General features: G+C 57.4%; 8 protein-coding genes across 8 annotated transcripts; 5 read left to right on the top strand and 3 right to left on the bottom strand.

The window, feature by feature from the left end:
• Positions 1 to 1,317: 1,317 nt before the first annotated feature.
• SPSK_06116 (deoxyribodipyrimidine photo-lyase) lies at positions 1,318 to 3,168 on the bottom strand (the record flags this gene model as incomplete). Its single annotated transcript, XM_016732823.1, has 1 exon — positions 1,318 to 3,168. One exon carries the CDS (start codon positions 3,166 to 3,168, stop codon positions 1,318 to 1,320), a length of 1,851 nt encoding a protein of 616 aa, XP_016591947.1.
• Positions 3,169 to 4,538: 1,370 nt separating this feature from the next.
• On the top strand, positions 4,539 to 5,071 carry SPSK_06676 (uncharacterized protein; the record flags this gene model as incomplete). Its single annotated transcript, XM_016733377.1, has 2 exons — positions 4,539 to 4,836; positions 4,944 to 5,071. The coding sequence occupies 2 exons, from the start codon at positions 4,539 to 4,541 to the stop codon at positions 5,069 to 5,071; spliced, it is 426 nt and encodes a 141-aa protein (XP_016591946.1).
• Positions 5,072 to 5,931: 860 nt separating this feature from the next.
• On the top strand, positions 5,932 to 7,125 carry SPSK_06368 (GPI-anchored cell wall beta-1,3-endoglucanase EglC; the record flags this gene model as incomplete). Its single annotated transcript, XM_016733074.1, has 1 exon — positions 5,932 to 7,125. The coding sequence occupies one exon, from the start codon at positions 5,932 to 5,934 to the stop codon at positions 7,123 to 7,125; it is 1,194 nt and encodes a 397-aa protein (XP_016591945.1).
• A 644-nt stretch (positions 7,126 to 7,769) lies between these two features.
• SPSK_06709 (uncharacterized protein) lies at positions 7,770 to 8,220 on the top strand (the record flags this gene model as incomplete). Its single annotated transcript, XM_016733408.1, has 2 exons — positions 7,770 to 7,963; positions 8,067 to 8,220. 2 exons carry the CDS (start codon positions 7,770 to 7,772, stop codon positions 8,218 to 8,220), a joined length of 348 nt encoding a protein of 115 aa, XP_016591944.1.
• Positions 8,221 to 8,606: 386 nt separating this feature from the next.
• Positions 8,607 to 10,412, top strand: SPSK_06131 (uncharacterized protein; the record flags this gene model as incomplete). Its single annotated transcript, XM_016732838.1, has 1 exon — positions 8,607 to 10,412. One exon carries the CDS (start codon positions 8,607 to 8,609, stop codon positions 10,410 to 10,412), a length of 1,806 nt encoding a protein of 601 aa, XP_016591943.1.
• A 1,134-nt stretch (positions 10,413 to 11,546) lies between these two features.
• On the bottom strand, positions 11,547 to 12,686 carry SPSK_06402 (uncharacterized protein; the record flags this gene model as incomplete). The annotated part of the gene is made up of 1 exon (XM_016733108.1): positions 11,547 to 12,686. One exon carries the CDS (start codon positions 12,684 to 12,686, stop codon positions 11,547 to 11,549), a length of 1,140 nt encoding a protein of 379 aa, XP_016591942.1.
• A 1,165-nt stretch (positions 12,687 to 13,851) lies between these two features.
• SPSK_10714 (uncharacterized protein) lies at positions 13,852 to 14,553 on the bottom strand (the record flags this gene model as incomplete). The annotated part of the gene is made up of 2 exons (XM_016737016.1): positions 13,852 to 14,476; positions 14,528 to 14,553. 2 exons carry the CDS (start codon positions 14,551 to 14,553, stop codon positions 13,852 to 13,854), a joined length of 651 nt encoding a protein of 216 aa, XP_016591941.1.
• Positions 14,554 to 15,018: 465 nt separating this feature from the next.
• On the top strand, positions 15,019 to 16,230 carry SPSK_06355 (uncharacterized protein; the record flags this gene model as incomplete). The annotated part of the gene is made up of 1 exon (XM_016733061.1): positions 15,019 to 16,230. One exon carries the CDS (start codon positions 15,019 to 15,021, stop codon positions 16,228 to 16,230), a length of 1,212 nt encoding a protein of 403 aa, XP_016591940.1.
• Positions 16,231 to 17,086: the final 856 nt, after the last annotated feature.

Raw genomic sequence — 17,086 nt, 5'->3', positions numbered from 1 at the left:
CAGCATCCGGCCGTGTACTCTTCTTTTGGACCACCCACATTATGTACTTTATCCCAGCGGATGTCCACCATCCCGCCCACCGTCTCTCGTCCATTCGTCATGGCAGTGGAAGCATCGATGCGGGTCGTCGGCACAGCGACAGCAGCAATGGTATCATCGGCTGACCATATCGCAAATCGCACAATCGCAACATCACACATCGCATCGCGGCCAAAATGGCTGAGCATCACAACCGTCCCCATAAAAGACTTGACCGATGTCCGTGACAATCCCACGCTCCATGGTATATCGCCTGTTTGTTTGAGAGTATCACCGGTGCACATCTTTCCTGTTCGAGGACCGCCGCCGGTGAATGGTGTCGTGTCCTGCGGGTCCCCGGCCCTCCTCTCGTGTTGCGTCAGCGGATGGCGTCTTTGGCGCTCGCAGAATTGCCCATATCCAACGTCATTTGGCAATTGCTACTTGGCAACCAAAGACGGTAACACTCAATCAACAGCATACGCGGCAGATGCAGATTCCTCCAACAAAAACAAGCACACGCCATCGACGCACGGCCATTTCGGTGCCGACACCATCGTACTATTGTGGGTTACACGCGCCAGATGGGTGCACAAAACGCCACAACCGAAGCCAAGACGGGAAGGACGCTTGACAGCTCGGCATGCTTCTTCTCCTGGAGTACTGAGTACTGGGCTGTGAGGATCGCAAATGTTTAGCGTTCTGGGCGGACGCGGAGGTGGCGTCGGACTCCGGTGCATGTGGACTATAAAAATCGCTACTGCATGAAATTCGCAATACCATGGCGCCTTACCTCCACGCGACGCCCACGCGAGTTGCGTTTGTTGTGCGTCGGCCAATTGGGCACATCATTCGGCACCTATTCCGTCATTGCACACCCTGGTTTGACGTCGACCTTCGATACGTCGAATCGGTAACAACCATTTGATTATCTGATTGTTGTTCAGCGACCGATTCATTTTACAAATAATTTTTACATATACGTGTTTTTTTCTTTTCTTTTTGTTTTCTTTTTTTAAATGTTTTTATTACTATTTTTTTTTACGTACTCGAAAAATCAGTACCTTACGTTCGTCGTAAAGACAGGCTCACTGTTACAGTTTTAATTTTCTGAAAACATCATTCTCACTGTCCGCAAAGTTTTAAATGTCGTAAATTCTCATTTTCTTTCCTTTCTTTCTACGATTCGTCATAAATACATTGCAATTTTATGCACATAACCATGCTCTGTCGGTGCGGGCGGGCGGGTAGCTTGACCGCACTAATACTCCAATTCACCGTGCTGCACACCAACGTCTATTACTCCCGCCCCAGTGCCCTCTTGTACGCCGACAAGGCCGCCTCCCGCGCCTCCTTGTGGTTGACAATGGGCTCGGGATAGCCAGCCTCGCGTGCCGCATCCCCTGCGCCTCGTGCATACGGCTCGTGGATGGCCGCATTGTCCTCGATGCCCCGCAGCTCGGGCACCCACTGCCGAATGTATGCGCCCTCCGGATCGAACCGCTCGCTCTGCCGTGTCGGGTTGAAGACGCGGAAATACGGCTGCGGGTCGACGCCGACGCTCGCCGCGAAGCCCCAGCCGCCCACGTTGCTCGCCACGTCCCCGTCCACGAGGTGCCGCATGAACCACTGCTCGCCGCGGCGCCAGTCGACTAGCAGGTCCTTGGCCAAGAAGGAGGCCACCACCATGCGGCTGCGGTTGTGCATCCAGCCCTCGTGCCGCAGCTGCCGCATCGCCGCGTCGACAAACGGGTAGCCCGTGCGGCCGGCCGTCCATGCCGTGAACCTGGTGTTGCCGCCGCTGCCGTCGTCCTCCGCGGCCCAGGCCACGTTCGCATAGGCCGGCTTAAACGGCTTGTGCATGGCCACGTGCGGCCAGCCCACCAAGACGTGCTTGTAAAAGTCGCGCCAGGCGACCTCGCTGACCCACACGCGGAACCCGTCGCTGCCGCCGTCGAGCGACGGCGCGCCGGCGCGGTCGCTGGCGGTCTGGACGACGGTGCGGGCGCTGATTGTGCCGGTGGCCAGGTACGGCGAGAGGGCGGACGTGGCCTGGGCCGCCGGCACGTCGCGGTCGCGCGCGTACGAGCCCAGGCTGTCGTCGCAGAAGCGCGTGAGACGCGCCGCGGCCGCCTGCTCGCCCGCCGGCCACAGGTCACGGACACGCGCGCGCTCGTCGTCGCTCGCCAAGGTCATCCCTACGGGTGTGCCGGGTACGGGACAAGCAAAGAGTGCCTCGGGAAGCACGTCGCGCACGCTGTCGCGCACCTTGGCGGGTGCGTCCACCAGATCGACCACGTCCTCGTGGTCGTGGATGTACCGCTTCCATGCGCGGAACCACGGCGTGTACACGGCGTAGGTGCGTCCGCTGCTGCCGCTGACCAGCTGGCCCGGTGGCACGACGCACGTGTCGTGGACGACGGCCACCGACCGGCCCTCGGCCGCGGCCATGCGCAGCAGACGGGCCTCGCGCCGCAGCTCGTCGGGCTCGTACTCGAGGTTGGCAAACAGGTGCCGCGCGCCCCACGCGCCCATCCTGGCGAGGATGCGCCGCGGCACCTGCCGGCGGTCGTCCACCGTCTCGATCCACAGGGGCATGTTGCGCTGCGCCAGGTCGCGCTTGAGCACGGCCAGCGTCCGCAGCACCAGGTCGACGCGCACAGGCGCCGTGCTGTGGGCCTCCCAGTCCTGTGGGCTGACCACGTAGAGGCAGATGAGGGGGGCCTTGTTGTCGCGGGCCAAGGTGGCCGCTGCGTGGAGGGCGCGGTTGTCGTGCAGCCGCAGATCCGACTTGAACCAATGGACGACGGGACTCGTTCTGCTGGGGGCATCGACCCGGCGCATTTGTGCTGCGGTCTCTTCGATGGCCGTGTCCAGGGCCTGCATCGGTGTCGTTAGCTCGCCATCGGCATACGCCTGTGCGCGCGCCATTGACATTTCTGCCGGGTAGTATTGCCGGAGAATGACGCCATGTTGCTCGCCAGCAGACGATGGGTCTGGCTGGCTCAGGGGGGCTGTCGGGGATCCGTCGGCCGTTCTCGCTGCTCTCGACGTCGTTGCCGTCTTTGCCTTTTTGGAGTGGTTGCCGTTTTGGTTGATTGAAGAAGAACTGGCTCCACCACTGGGAGCCGCACGTTTGGGTCGAGGCATGCTGGACAACGGCAACGGCAATGGCTGACAGGCGATGGAAGCAGTGGACAGAAGCGGCGGACGTCGAAGAAATGCTCGAAACGAAAGTGTAATCGGCATGGACAGGACGGCGATACTTCGACTCGGCAGGGGAGTAATCAATTTGAACAAAGCAAAGGACGATGTTACCGGATGCGACTGCCTGTTGTTCGGTGTTAAAGAGCCCTCTGCACGATCGCACCTACCCGCACCGAGATCTCGACGTCATCTTGAGCCCGTGGCGATCGATCGACCAACTAGGCGCTAAATGTTAGTGGAAGCTGCACTTTGCAGCGAGCTCAACGTGGGGTTAGTGTGTGGTCGGCGCTAAACTCATTCTAGCTCAGGCAAGCGAATGATGGTCAACGCTTCCATCCAACTGGTACGAGAATGAAGAAGCTTTGCGTGTCGAGTTACCAGAAGTACGGAGGGCCACATGCGGTGTTTTACACACGGCTGTATCATGGCAGATGCAGGCATGTAGAGTTGTATACCAATAGGATCAACACCATCCTACCTAACCATGAGAAACATTGACATATGCAGGTCTGAAAGAATTCACACAACGATGACATCCATCCCAACGTCTCATTGTTGTTGGAGATCTCGTATGGAAACTGGGAGGATGCGGGGAAAGTATTGAAGCGGGCAAGATCGACTTAGTATAATACAGAAGCGGTCTGCGCAAGTCGTCAGTGCTCGTCGCCTTGTTGGTCAGCGAACGCGTCCTCGCGTTGTTTATCGGCGACTGCGCATCCCGTAGACCTACAAGAGCGGTGTGCGGTCAGGTCCGTCGGCGGCTGCAACTGGCACCCCGGTTCGTACGAGGCCAAACGGACGGCCGACAATACAGTCCTCATAATGATCTGCCCGAACTGAGAGGTGGAGGGGAGGTGGAGGTGGACCTTCCGGCCATGGGCGGGCCTACGAGCAAGTACCTGGCCAACTGGCTGATGCAAGTAGTTGACCCGGCCAAAATGAGCTCCTCGTCGACTTGACGACACGCGACTACTACTTTCATGTCACGGGCAGCTTGTGGGACTACCCCAACAAAGACATATGGGACCTTGTACATATGAAGTGACACTGGTCAGCCGCCGGCAGAGTGCGATTGTGTTTGTCGACGGACGTCTCGCGAGGTCCTGGGTTCATGGGCGGCAAGCGCACCTAGTTTTGTGGACTCTACCGAGGCAGAGACAGGAGGCAACGCATTCTCGGCCCGCCAGGCTGCTCAATGAGTGGTCTTACCCACAGACAGCGGACGGCCGCGGGCAACATCTTGATGGCCTGGGGCCAGAACCCGAGCCTTGTCGAGTACAGCCGTGGACATCCAGTGCAGCGGGGCGCAGACCATGGAAGAAGACGTCGAGAGGATTGTGGACTTCCGAGTGGCTGTCGTCGATATCGTCGTCGGTAAAACATCTGTTGCTTTCAGATGGTACGTCTGTCGGCAGGCTCGCCAGGTAAATGCTGTCGCATCACATCAGTTCGACGGACGAGGCGACAACAGCGCAGGCAAAGGTCTGTTGGCTGCCGCAGACGAGTACAGCGTACTACTCGTCGAGAACGTCGAGAACTTTGCGTTCCGCAGCTCGACCGACTCGGGCGGTTCCGAGCCTACAAAGCTAAATAGAGTCGATGCTGTGCTCTGTAGGACATATACGGAGGTACGAAAAACACATGCCTTGCTATATAAGCCGCTTTGCATTCTTGTCCGCTCAGACTCGTGCGTTTGCAATTGTCGGCAAACATGGCAGTCATTCCTGTCGTGTCGGCTTGTCGTCTGTTTATTTCGTTTATGTGCTTGTGGCTTGTTGTGGCTGAGATCATCGCTGAAAAGCAGAAGACGTCACTGTTATGCACTGTAAGACATACGGAGCAGTAAAAGCAGCTGCAGGCAGCATTCAGCGCGTCTTTCAAAACAAACAAAAAAAAATTGGCGAAATTGCTGGCACGATCAAGCGACGTGGACACGTCTGGGCAGACCTCTAAAAATTCGGCAGAATGACCTAAAAACAGGGATTTTGTGGAACCACGCAGGGATTTATGGGGAGCTCGTGGTGGCAGTGCAAACCAGGGAAATGGAGTAAAGCAGCAGAGCAGGTGGTAAAAAGGGGCGAACAGCGGCCTTTGCGCCCGGAATCAGGGACAATAGTGGATGTTTGTTTCGTGCCAGGAGCAGCCGCAGCCAATCAGTGGTCTGGAGACGCGCCGCCAAAAGGGGGTTAGCCAGGGCAGACGATCGAAAACAGTGGGCCCCGCCAATCCGGGACCACGAAAGGCTGGATCCAGGAACGGAAAACCAGGAAGTGGAAATGCAGCTACAGCGCACAGAGCACGAACGGAGCTTTGCAGCGGGCACAGCAGCTGTGGGAAGGCATGACAGGGACCACACAGGCAGTCAACCAGTGGATTTTGCAGCTTGGAACCTCTCCTCGTATCGCTATTTTCGTCTTCTTCTCGTGCCTTTCGATCCGTTGGTCATCTCCCTTGCATTCCTGTTTCTTTCATTCACCTTGTTTGTTCGATCGCTTTCATCTTTTGACTCTTCCGTTTCCTCGTGTTTTTGAGGCCGACACTCTTTATTTTTTTTTATCTAGTCTCTCTTTTATCCGTTTCTTCTCCCTTTTGCACACCTCCGTCCATCACGCTCCTTTTCGACAACGACGCGTCTGCCATTCCTTTGATCCATTTTCGATTCGATTCTATCACAACCGACCTTCGTCTGCCGACCGCTTCCTCACAATGCGTACCTCCGGCTACCTCGTTGCCGGCGCCCTGGCGTCGGCCGTCTCGGCCCAGAACTACCTGGGCTTCAGCACTGGCTCGACCAAGATCGACGGCTCCGTCAAGGTGCAGGCCGACTACGAGGCCGAGTTCAAGGCCGCCCAGAACCTCGTCGGCGCCCCCGGCGTCTTCAACGCCGCCCGCCTCTACACCAACATCCAGGGTGGCTCGGCCACGGACCCGATCGAGGCGTTCCCGGCCGCCATCGCCACCAACACCAGCCTGCTGCTCGGCATCTGGTGCTCCGGCACGACCACCATCAAGCCTGAGCTGACGGCCCTGCAGGCCGGCCTGACCAAGTACGGCAACAAGCTGGCCGACCTCATCATTGGCATCTCCATCGGCAGCGAGGATCTGTACCGCAACTCGGTAACGGGCGTCGAGAACAAGGCCGGCGTCGGTGCCGACCCCAGCGTGATTGTCGGCTTCATCAACGACTACCGCAAGGCGTTTGCCAACACGGCGCTCAAGAACGTGCCCGTGGGCCACGTCGACACGTGGAACGTGTTCCCCAACGCGACCAACAAGGCCGTCATCGACGCCGTCGACTGGATCGGCCTCGACGAGTACCCGTACTACCAGACGGGCCAGGACAACACGATTGACAACGCTGCCAACCTGTTCAAGGCGGCCTTTGACGCGTCCAAGGCCGCCGTCGGCGACAAGCCGCTCTGGGTCACCGAGACGGGCTGGCCCTACACCGGCATGACCTGGGACAAGGGCGTGCCCAGCGTCGCCAACGCCAAGGCCTACTGGGACGCCGTCGGCTGCGACCTGCTCTTCAACAAGGTGCCCACCTTCTGGTACGACCTGGTCGACGACAACGCCGGCAACAACGAGAGCTTCGCCATCACCGACAACCTGTCCACCAAGGCCCGCTTCAACCTGACCTGCCCGCCCCCCTCGACCAGCGCGTCCAGCAGCGGCGCCGCCGCCTCGTCGACCCCGACCAAAACCGGCAGCGGCAGCGGCAGCGGCAGCACCAAGACGACCGGCACGGCCCTCACCACCGCGTCGGGCAGCAAGACCACGAGTTCGGGCGCGGCCTCGGCCTCCCCCTCTGGCACGACTGTTTCCAAAAACGGTGCCTCGGTCCTGAACCTGTCGATTGGCACCATTGTCGGTGTTGTTGCCTTTGCCTGCATGCTGTAAGGGGAGTCCTACGGTCTTCCTATGAGTCAACCTGATTTCCTTGGCTGGTCACGAGAAAGTCGTTTTGGTTCTTCTTTTTTGGCATATCATTGGTCTTTATAGATACTATCTCATTTGGATCTTGTCGCATACGACTCCTTTTGGTCTTTTCCTTTCTTGTCTCTCCTTTGCTCTTGTTTTTTCTCGCCCCTGTTAGACTTCACGGACAGTGCGTCACACGTCATAATATCGCAGAAAGTGGCCCGTCTCTGGTCCGCTTTTTTTTCATAAATACTTTCATATAGACGGAATGAATTTTTGTTTTGTTTATTTGGTTTTCCATACACCCATCTGCTTGGCGCTTGTCGTACATGGCGCGGCTGCCAGCCGCCCGTGATGGCCGTGGGGGTTGCATCCACTTGTCAATTTGTCTGTCTTGGGTCGGTTCTCTGCCTAAATTGGCAAACCCGACCACCAGCGCCTGCGCACGGGCAACACTGTCTGATCGTGCCCTTTGCGCGCGGTTGCGAGCTGTCTCGCGATCGTTTGTCTGCAACTTGCGGCCCGCAACGTGCATTGCATTAGTGGCCGTTGATGGCTCCTCTCAGCAGACGCATACAATCTTGCCATCGACATGGCCCCCAAATTGACGACCCCCCAAGACCATGCCCTTGGGCCATCCATCGCAGGTTGCCTACGCGGCGCCCAATTGGTTGGCATTGCTTGGTTTCGGTGACCAAATGCCATTCAACGACATTTTGAGAAAACGACACCCTCACAAGCAGGCACATCTTTCGAGGTCTCCCTTTGGCGTACATCGCCAGAGCCGCCGACGAAGCCGCCCATGGTCCTGCGATGGGTAAGATACCGTTTTATATCTCTGGTCTGGTTGGTGATGTTGCATTTCTGTCTACCCATCTCAGCCACTGTCACTGTGTCACGTCCTTTGCTAACCTATGCAGGTTGGTAGAGGCGATGCAGAACGGTCGGTTGAGACGCAGAGGATCAAAACGATTGTGGACTAGTCCGCGGAGCACGGAGTACACGACACGAAATGATTACAAAGAGCGTGAGCACGATACACAACGAGCAGTACATGTACAGCCTACTACGTAGCGTCTTGCAAATCTGGCAGGGATGCGCCGATGCGAGAAACACGTGCATTGGATACGCTTGATACGTCTCTCACTGCTGCATTTTCTCACATCTTTACTTCTTTGTCTGCGTCTGCTTAATGCTCTTTTCTATTTTTGTTTTATTTTTTTCTTTTTTATTTGCGGTCCGCCCTTTGTTTCCTGTTGCTTTCTTTGAGGTTGGTCGTCGGGCACCCCTAACCTCCGCAAACAGCGTCCTATTCTCGTCACTCTTTGTTGTCGACCTCCCTCTCGTGGGTGAGCACGTATTTCATATTTTGCTGTATTTCACTTCTATTGATAAACTATTTTCCCTGCAGTCTTTCTGTATTTGCCCAAGTTTTGTTGTATTTTCTTTTACGTCACACTATGGCCTTTGCCTCCGGAGCACCGCCCTTCCTCCGCGTATTGGTCTTCTCCAGACGCCGCGTCCTGCATGTCGCCATCGCCTTCGTCCTGACGCTGGTCGTCTACTTTTCGGCCCTTTCGGATCGAGCAACGGGATTCTGCGCTTCGTGTCTGCCCGCCTGGGGACTGAGTCCGTCCGCGCCGTCCGCATCGCCACCGGGCTCCGGATCTGTGTCACCCGAGCCGTTGACCCTACCCGACCTCGACACGTTGCCATCACCTCCACCCGGCCGGGATGTCGGCTACTGCCGCCAGCACTTTTCCAGCGACTACCTGTCCGACTTGCGGGACCATTCGATCCAGTACTGCAAGGGCGATGAGCATGGGCCCGCGCAATCTCGGCTGACATGCTTCCATGGGCACATCCGGGACGACCCTCAAGCGGACTCGTTTTGCATTGCGTCGGGCGCTTCGTGGGATGCGACCACACAAAAGTTTCAGCTGGGCTGCCCAGCGTGGCGGACACCCAACGAAAACGAGACGGCAGGCGGTCTGATTCCGTTTACGGACCTGCGGCCGTACTGGTTCAACACGGGGCCCAAGACCATTTTTAACGAATTCGTTTCCATGACGGGGGCCGGCGCAGCCCACACGTCCAAAGCCAGGGCGGTGGTAGACGGCAGTAGCGCGCCGTCGTTTGTCCTCCTGGTCAAGCGCGAGGGGGCGGGCAACCTGTGGCACTGCCTGATGGAGATTTGGTCCATGACGATGACCATGGACGTGCTGCGAATGGCGCGGCAAGCGGACGACCGCGCCGCGCCGTTCTACGCGACGCCCATGGACGTGGACAACACGCATGTCGTGCTCCTCGACAACCACGGGCCGGGGCCGACGCTGGACCTCTGGCGCCTGTTCTCCCGCCACCCGCTGGTGACGCTCAAAGACATGACGGCCGATCCGGCCAAGGTGCCGGCGCCGCTGCGGCGCGACAGCGCGTCGCCGCACGCGTTGCCGTCGTCGACGACCCACCTCGTGGTCCCCCTCCCCGGCGGCAGCAACCCGCTGTGGCACAACGACTGGGCCGTGCGCGACTGCCAGCCCGGCGACGCGCCGCTGCTGCACCTGTTTGTGCAGCGCGTCTTTGCGCACCTGGACGTGCCCCGCCTCGCGGGCCCCAAGACGGACAAGGACGGCGCCGAGCCGATTGTCGTGACCTTGATCGACCGGCGTGGCACCCGGCGCCTGCTGAACGGCGCGGCCCTGCTGGCGGCCCTGCGGGCGCGCTTCCCCGACGATGCGGTGGTCGTCCAGTCCATCGACATGGCGACGCTGTCGCTGGCCGACCAGGTGCGGCTCGTGCAGGACACGGACGTGCTCGTGGGCGTGCACGGCGCGGGCCTGACGCACATCATGTTTATGCGGCGGGGCGCGGGCGCCGTCGTGGAGATCCAGCCGGCGGGGCTGGCGTACAAGGGCTTCCGCAACCTCGCGGCGATGACAGGGCAGCACTACTTTAGTGCCGAAGCAGAGATGGTGGCACAGGGAGAAGGGGAGGAGGGTGAGCCGAAGGAGAAGCCGAAGGAGAAGCCGAAGGAGAAGCCAAAGGGAGAGCCCACTGAGGAGGCCAAGCATGAGGATGGAGAGAAAGCAAACGTAACGGGCCGCCAGAGCACGAGCACGCGAAAGCCACGGAAGCGTAACGATCCGCCCAAAGTATGGCAGGCCTCAAACGTCCGCATGGAAGAAGACCGGTTTCTGGCGTTGATGGACGTGGCCATCAAGTCGGTCTACAACGAAGGCCTGCGCAACAAGCATGTGGTAAAGTAGGCAGCACATGTGTGTAACGGTATTGTTACTTTTTCCTAGTTTATCTCAAAGCCTACCTGAAAGTCTGCTTCAAAGTCGACGACGTGACATATCCACATTGTTCGTTTTCACGCGACCCGTGGCTTCGCAGTTGACGGGACGGCGAGGTCATCGTTCCGGATCACCACACCCAAGGGCTCGGCCGAGCCTCTTTGCTGGTTTGGTGCACAAAATCCGGCAGTAGAGCTCTGCTACGTCGGTCGTGTAGTAGAAACAGCACGTCGACGTTGGACTTGTCATTGTGGCCACACATCATAGTGCTCACTTTGAATCAGAGTGTCTGATACTCAATTTGATGCAACAGTGGAAGGCACCAAAACGCGGCCGGCCTTATTGTGGTGGTGATTGTGCCGTCTAGCGATGTAAATAGAATTCATCCACAGTCGGTGTAGATTGTGCACGACAATGTGTTTTGCGAAATACGAAACTTTTGCCGACGTGATGGTCATGTGAATCATAAATCTTTGCAAGGATGTTTGTTTGGTTCTGCCTGTCCCATCAATTAGCATAATCCACATCCCAGTCACCACACGTCTTGGCGTATAATGTAGAATCCAAGGATCTGCATTGTGGCGGAAAGCAAATTAACCTTATGTCGTTCTGAGTACTTTTGCGTTGTGTTCTCCACCGCTACTGTTCTTGGCAGGAGAAAAAAGGACAAACGGGCCGTCACGGTCGATGTGAGGACAATGCAGCCGAATGGTCGCTGTGTTGGGACTTGCTTTGTCGTGGAAGAAATGTTTCGTATTTTTATGCAAAAGGCTACAAATGTGACAAAAGAAACAAAGCCCAGAGAAATGGGTAGGAAGTGAAGAAATGAAGAAATGAAAAAGAAGAAGCCCTAAATAGAAAACCCAAGAAAGACAAATCAAGAAAAAAAAATAGAAAGAGAAAATGGTAGAAAATGAGAACAAAACAAAGCAAAGAAGCCCAGTCCTCAACGCCCGGTCCGTGGTCGTGATCTGCGTTGCATGATCCGATCCATATTACTCCGTCTGCCCGTGAATTATATGTTACACGCCAACCCTTGGTTCGTCTTTTGCGTTTTTTGCGTTTTTTGTGTTTATTGTGTGTTCTGTGTCGGGTGCATCGCCCTCACTTGGTAGCCGCCTTGGTCTTGCTCTGCAGCTCGACAAAGCTGTACCAGGCGGCACCGGCCAACGACACCAGCATGCCGACGCCGTTGGTGAAGCCAATGGTGACGTTGAAGAAGACGATGCCCAGCAGGACGGTCAGGCACTGCTTGACGTTGCCGCAGACGGTCATGGTGAGGGCGCCGGCGGCCTTGTTGGCGGTAAAGGACGAGACGTTGAGGGCGAAGGCGAGCACGCCGTTGCCGAGCAGGGCCAGGGCCATGCTGATGGGGGAGTCGCCGACGGCGCGGGCGACGACACGGGCGACGACGGCGGCACTGCCAGCAGGGGACGAGGCCGCCGCCGCAGCTCCCGCCGCCCCCGCCATGGCGCCGGACAGCTCGCCCGAGGCCCAGGCAATGAGCAGGGCCTGGAAAAAGGCAAGAGGCGACAGGCGCAGCAGGGTCTCCATGGGCGACAGCTTGAGGGAGCCGGTCATGATGCGGTTGGTGGCAATGGTCTTGGCGACGGCGAGGACGACGCCCAGCAGGGTCAGCACAAAACCGGCGAGGGTAAAGTAGTACTCGCCGTAGGTGGTCATGCCGACGCCGAGGACGATGGGGACGAGCGACAGGTACGTCTCGGTGGAGTAGGCGCGGCCAAACAACACGCGGTAGGCGGCGACGGTGATGACGGGCGTGGTCGAGCGCATGATTTGGTGGAAGGGCACGGACACCATGGCCAGCGACACGTTGGAGATGGCAATGTTGATGGTAAACAACACGGAAAAGGCCAGCAGGGTCATCTCCTCGCGCCAGTCGAGCGGCGTGCGCGTGATGGTGCCGCGCATGCGCAGAATGTAGCAGCCGATGGAGGCGGAGCCGGTGTGCAGCGCAGTCAGGAGCCACGGGTGCGGGAACTTGCCCAGGATCAGCTTGTTGTAGATGGTGAGGGCGACGTTGCAGAGGAAATAAAAGCCGAGCTGGGCCAGCTTGGCGCGCGTCGAAACGGTGTCTTCAACGGCCAGCGGCTGCTGTGCCGGTGCGCCGCCGGCGGCCAGGATGCCGTCCTTGACGGCATGTTTGCCGTCGAGGAGCTGTCCCTCGAGGTCGAGGTCGAGGTCGGGGTCGTGCTGCGGCACGAGCTGGTGTGTTGACGGCATGGCGGCGTGTTGGAGTGGTGTCGGGTGGCCCTGGACGAGAGGAGAACAAAAGGAGAAAAGAAAGGGCAGGCAAGGCGAGCGCGGCCGCGGAGGTCAGGAGGCCCTCGTGGTATCACCAGATCGTGTCGATGCCGTCGATTTCGTTTTCGAGGTCGTGTGGTCGGGAAAGAGACGTCCGCACAGAAGGGGCAAGAACGATGGGCACGGTAAAAGCTCAGAGTCGCGGCAGGCAGGAGCAATCTATTTCCCGTGGCACGTTTTGTCGTCGTCGTTGCGCGCGTCGTTTTGCCAGTTTTCCAATTTTCCAGTTCTCCAGTCGTAGGGTTGCCAGTAACCTTTTTTTCGCAGTATCTGCGCCCCTTTTCCCGATCGCTGGGCAGACGGCTGCTTATGTGTATGTGCCTGGATTGGGGTGTTATTTCGTGTCAACTTAGTGTGTATTTAGTTTGTATTTTAGGGGGTTTTGGGGCGGATTAGGCCGGTTTTTGGTGTCGTTTCCGCTGGTGTCAGATTTGGCGGCGTTGGAAACGGGGTCGATCATTCCTGTTCTGCCTCGTGCGGCTGTGACGGCCTTTACTTCGTACTGATGCTTTTTTACTTTGACACTACGGCAAGGTGGTCATGCTTTTTGGTGCAGAATACGAACATCTGTATGTCATACGCACTATGTAGTCAACAGCACGGCTGGACACCGCCGTCTTGGCTGTGATCCTGCGCTGGGATTGACATTGTCTGTATTGGCTAGAGGCCCGGATGGCAATATGGCCGGATAGCTGGATGGCTGGGGCTTTGGATTGCTGGTTCGCTGGGATGTTTCTTGGCAATGGATACCATCATGGGCTTTGTGCGTTGAACAGCAGGGGGGGGTAGCAAACGGGCCAGCGCTGGAGAGATTATGAGTGACGGGGGAATTTGCAATGTAATTCGCGACACCGGAAGGCAATGCGTTGCGTTATGCGCGTATTGTCCATTCGACTTTGTCGTCGATCTACTCCGTCTTTCCGTTTGCGCTGCAATCAGTCTCGTGCGAAGACTAGGAAGACAACCGAGACACCAAGACACCAGCCAGTTTACTGTGTCGTTGTCGTCACCTAATCTCAGGCTGCGTCGTCAGCCGTCAGCCGCCAGCCCCTGGGCCCCTATTTCGACAGAGCATGGTGTCCTCTTATGCCTTGGCCGTCCCCTTTCCTCTGCTGCCCTTGTCAGTCCCGTCACCGCCCCCCTCCGCCCCTCCAATCTGCAGGCGCACGACGTCAATGGCATGCTTGCCAAGACGAAGAGTCGCTGACCTGCGCGATGGCCTTTGTGGCGGGCACCGTACGGTGTCGACGGCAAAGGCAAGGTGAAAACGACGAATTACTCTGTACTCTGTAAAACCACAAGTTACTTCGTCGGAAATGGATCCATGGGTGACCGTCGCCTGTGGTAACTGCACGGAGGCTGCGAATGCCTCCGGTCGTGTTGTAACTGGAATGCGAAATGTACGAAACTGCGTATGCATTCGGCAACGGCAAAGCTGGTGGTGGTTGGCGGGCAGACGCTTCAGGCCCTCGCAGCGACGCCAGCCACTGATGATAACCGAGACAACCTGCAGACGGTCTGACTGTCTCGCCCCTATTCTGTATTCCCGGTTCCCCTTTCCTGCATTTTTCATTTCCCTTGCCCTTTTCTGTTTAGCGTGCTTTATCGTGCCTTGGCAGATCTCAGTGGCTCTTTTGCCCTCTCTCGTCTCTCCATCACGACGCATTAGGCAGGCGCCGTTAGTACAGGTATTGTGGGACACGATGGACCTGGCCTTGCCGGCCAAATTAGCGCAGACGGGCTCACGCGCTCACGCTCACAGGGTTTCCAGCGGTCCCTTGGGCATTTTTGGCCGGCGACTTGTACTGCTGTCGGCTGCCCCTTCCTCGCCTGTCATCTGTCGCGATTTTGTATTTGTGCCGTCGAGGGCGACTTCCTTCCCTGGCACGTTGCCTTGCAGTTTGCACCTCGTCCGTCACTCGTTTTTCCTCTTAACTCCTCACTTTCAACTTTGGCTTGTGCCTTTTCTTTTCCTTCGTTTCTGTGTGTGTCGCCAGTCTTGTTGCATGTCGCCGTTGCTGTCATCGTAACACGCACGTCGCACACCGCACGCCCTTCTCGTCGCTCTTTTGTCACTCGTTTAATGCTCTCATACCCGACTTAATAAAATACATATCGGTTGCCTCTTGGTTTTTTTTTGTTTTTTTTTTGTTCTTATTGTTTGCTTCTCTTCGTTCGGATATCACGACTTTACCACTACTGTACGACGACGACGACCACAACCTCCTGCTCCTCCACCACCACCACAACCATGCGTTCTCCGGCCCTCTTCCAGCGGCTGGTCATTTTCGCCTTTGTCTGCACGCTGCTCGTGGCCCTGACGGTCTACCAGCGCGACCGTCTCGCGGCCGGCGTCGGCAGTGTCGTCGACTCGGTCAAGACGGCCGCCGACTCGGCCAAGGAGGCCAGCAAGAACATTCCGATTCCGTTTGTAGGCAAGACGGATAGCGAAGACAACAACGGCGACACCACCGGCGACACCACCGGCGACACCACCGGCGACGCCACCGACAATACCACCGACAATACCACCGACAATACCACCGACAATGCCACCAACGAGGACGGCGATAATGACACCAATGACACGGATAGCACCAACACCACCAACGTGGCCGCTGACAAGACCAACAAGCCAGCGCCCCCCGACAAGTACATCTCCATCTGCTTGGCCGTCAAGGACCAGCGGCTCGACCTGCCCGAGTTCCTGCGGCACCACTACTACAACATGGGCGTGGGCCACTTCTTCATCATGGACGACGGCTCGGAGCCGCCGCTGTCGGAGCTGACCAACGAGGAGCTCACCATCCCGCGCGACGCCGTCGAGTTCCACTACTTCCGCCCCGACCAGCACGTCCAGTGGATGCAGTACACCATGTACAACACGTGCAAGAACGTGGCGAGCAACCACTCGTCCGTCAACACGACGTGGATGGCCTTTATCGACGCCGACGAATTCATCGACGCGCCCGGGCCGCAGACGCTGCGCGAGGTGCTCGAAGACTTTGGCCGCATCGAGGCCATTGGCGGCGTCGCGCTCAACTGGCGCGTGCACACGTCCGGCGGCCACCTGACGCGCCAGCCGTCCGTCATCTCGGCCTTTACCGAGTGCATCTACGACGACCCGGAGCACAACGGCAACGACACCAACAACCGCCACGTCAAGTCCATTGTCAAGCTCAAGCACATGGTCCAGCCGCGCAACCCGCACTCGTTTATCCTGACGCCGAACCACTTTTCCGTCGGCGAGAACGGCGACGTCGTCGAGAGCCACCTGCGGGCGCCCATTACGCGCGACCGCCTGGCCATCCACCACTACGCGCTCAAGAGCAAGGCCGAGTTCGAGGACAAGATGTCCCGCGGCAGCGGCATGTCCCACCACAACGGCTGGAGCGTGTGGGACAACTACGAGAAGATGCCGCACGAGCCGTGCGAGGAGATGCTGCGATGGGCCAATACATGACGGCAAGAGTAGGCAGGGAGCAGGACAGTGGGCATCGTCCCGCGTATGTTGTATATCGTACATTTACTATAATACCAGCGTTTGATAACAATACAGCGATATTTCGATATTTCGATTTTTCAATATTTTCAATATTTTCAACCCCTACTGCATCGATTTGATATATTTTCAACTTGTCCAATCTTTACCGTACCCAGGCATCAGAATACCTTTCCCTCTCTCAATTTGCCTTTCTTCGTCGTTTTGTGCCGCCTAAAAAGTAAAACCGGGTCGGTGGGATTTGAGCGGCCAACAAATTAACCCCCAAATGAATGTGCGCGAGATGCGCGAGAGCGGGGAGTGGGGGATGACAGATGTGGATTTGCATTACAGCGCTCAAATGTCCATCCCTTGTCTTTTTATTTCGGGCGGGGAACAAAAGCCGTCGATCACTTTTGATCCCCCTTTCTTCATGGGACGGAGCGACGTTTGCTTGGTTCCCATTTCCTGGTCGTTTCGATCCCTTTTAATGAACGACCCCCCCTGCCCTCCTTATTGTTCCCATCGACTGTCCTGACGGGATCCTCCGTTTCTGCAAAACGGCTCACAGGGCCAACAACGATGGTACCGATTAAGTTGGCCAAGAGCAAAAGGGAAATACCGTTCATTGGGCGTCCCGCATAGCATAACGAAAAATGTCGAAATAAAAAGAGCATATCGTCAGAAAAGAGTCAAGGAACAGGGGCTGTCGGGGGTCGATGACGGAAATAACAGGGGTGCGACGCACAGTCGGCGACAAAAAGGCCTGCGACGAAGAGCGGCAAAAGAGCGGCACACAAAATGGCAAGGAAAAAAGAGACAAGAGGCTCTGTTAAAT

This window comes from Sporothrix schenckii, assembly GCF_000961545.1.
Source record: "Sporothrix schenckii 1099-18 chromosome Unknown Cont38, whole genome shotgun sequence".
In the NCBI taxonomy this organism is placed as follows: Eukaryota; Fungi; Ascomycota; class Sordariomycetes; order Ophiostomatales; family Ophiostomataceae; genus Sporothrix; species Sporothrix schenckii.
The sequence above is the reverse complement of the archived record's forward strand: the minus strand, read 5'-3'. Positions and strand labels throughout refer to the sequence as shown.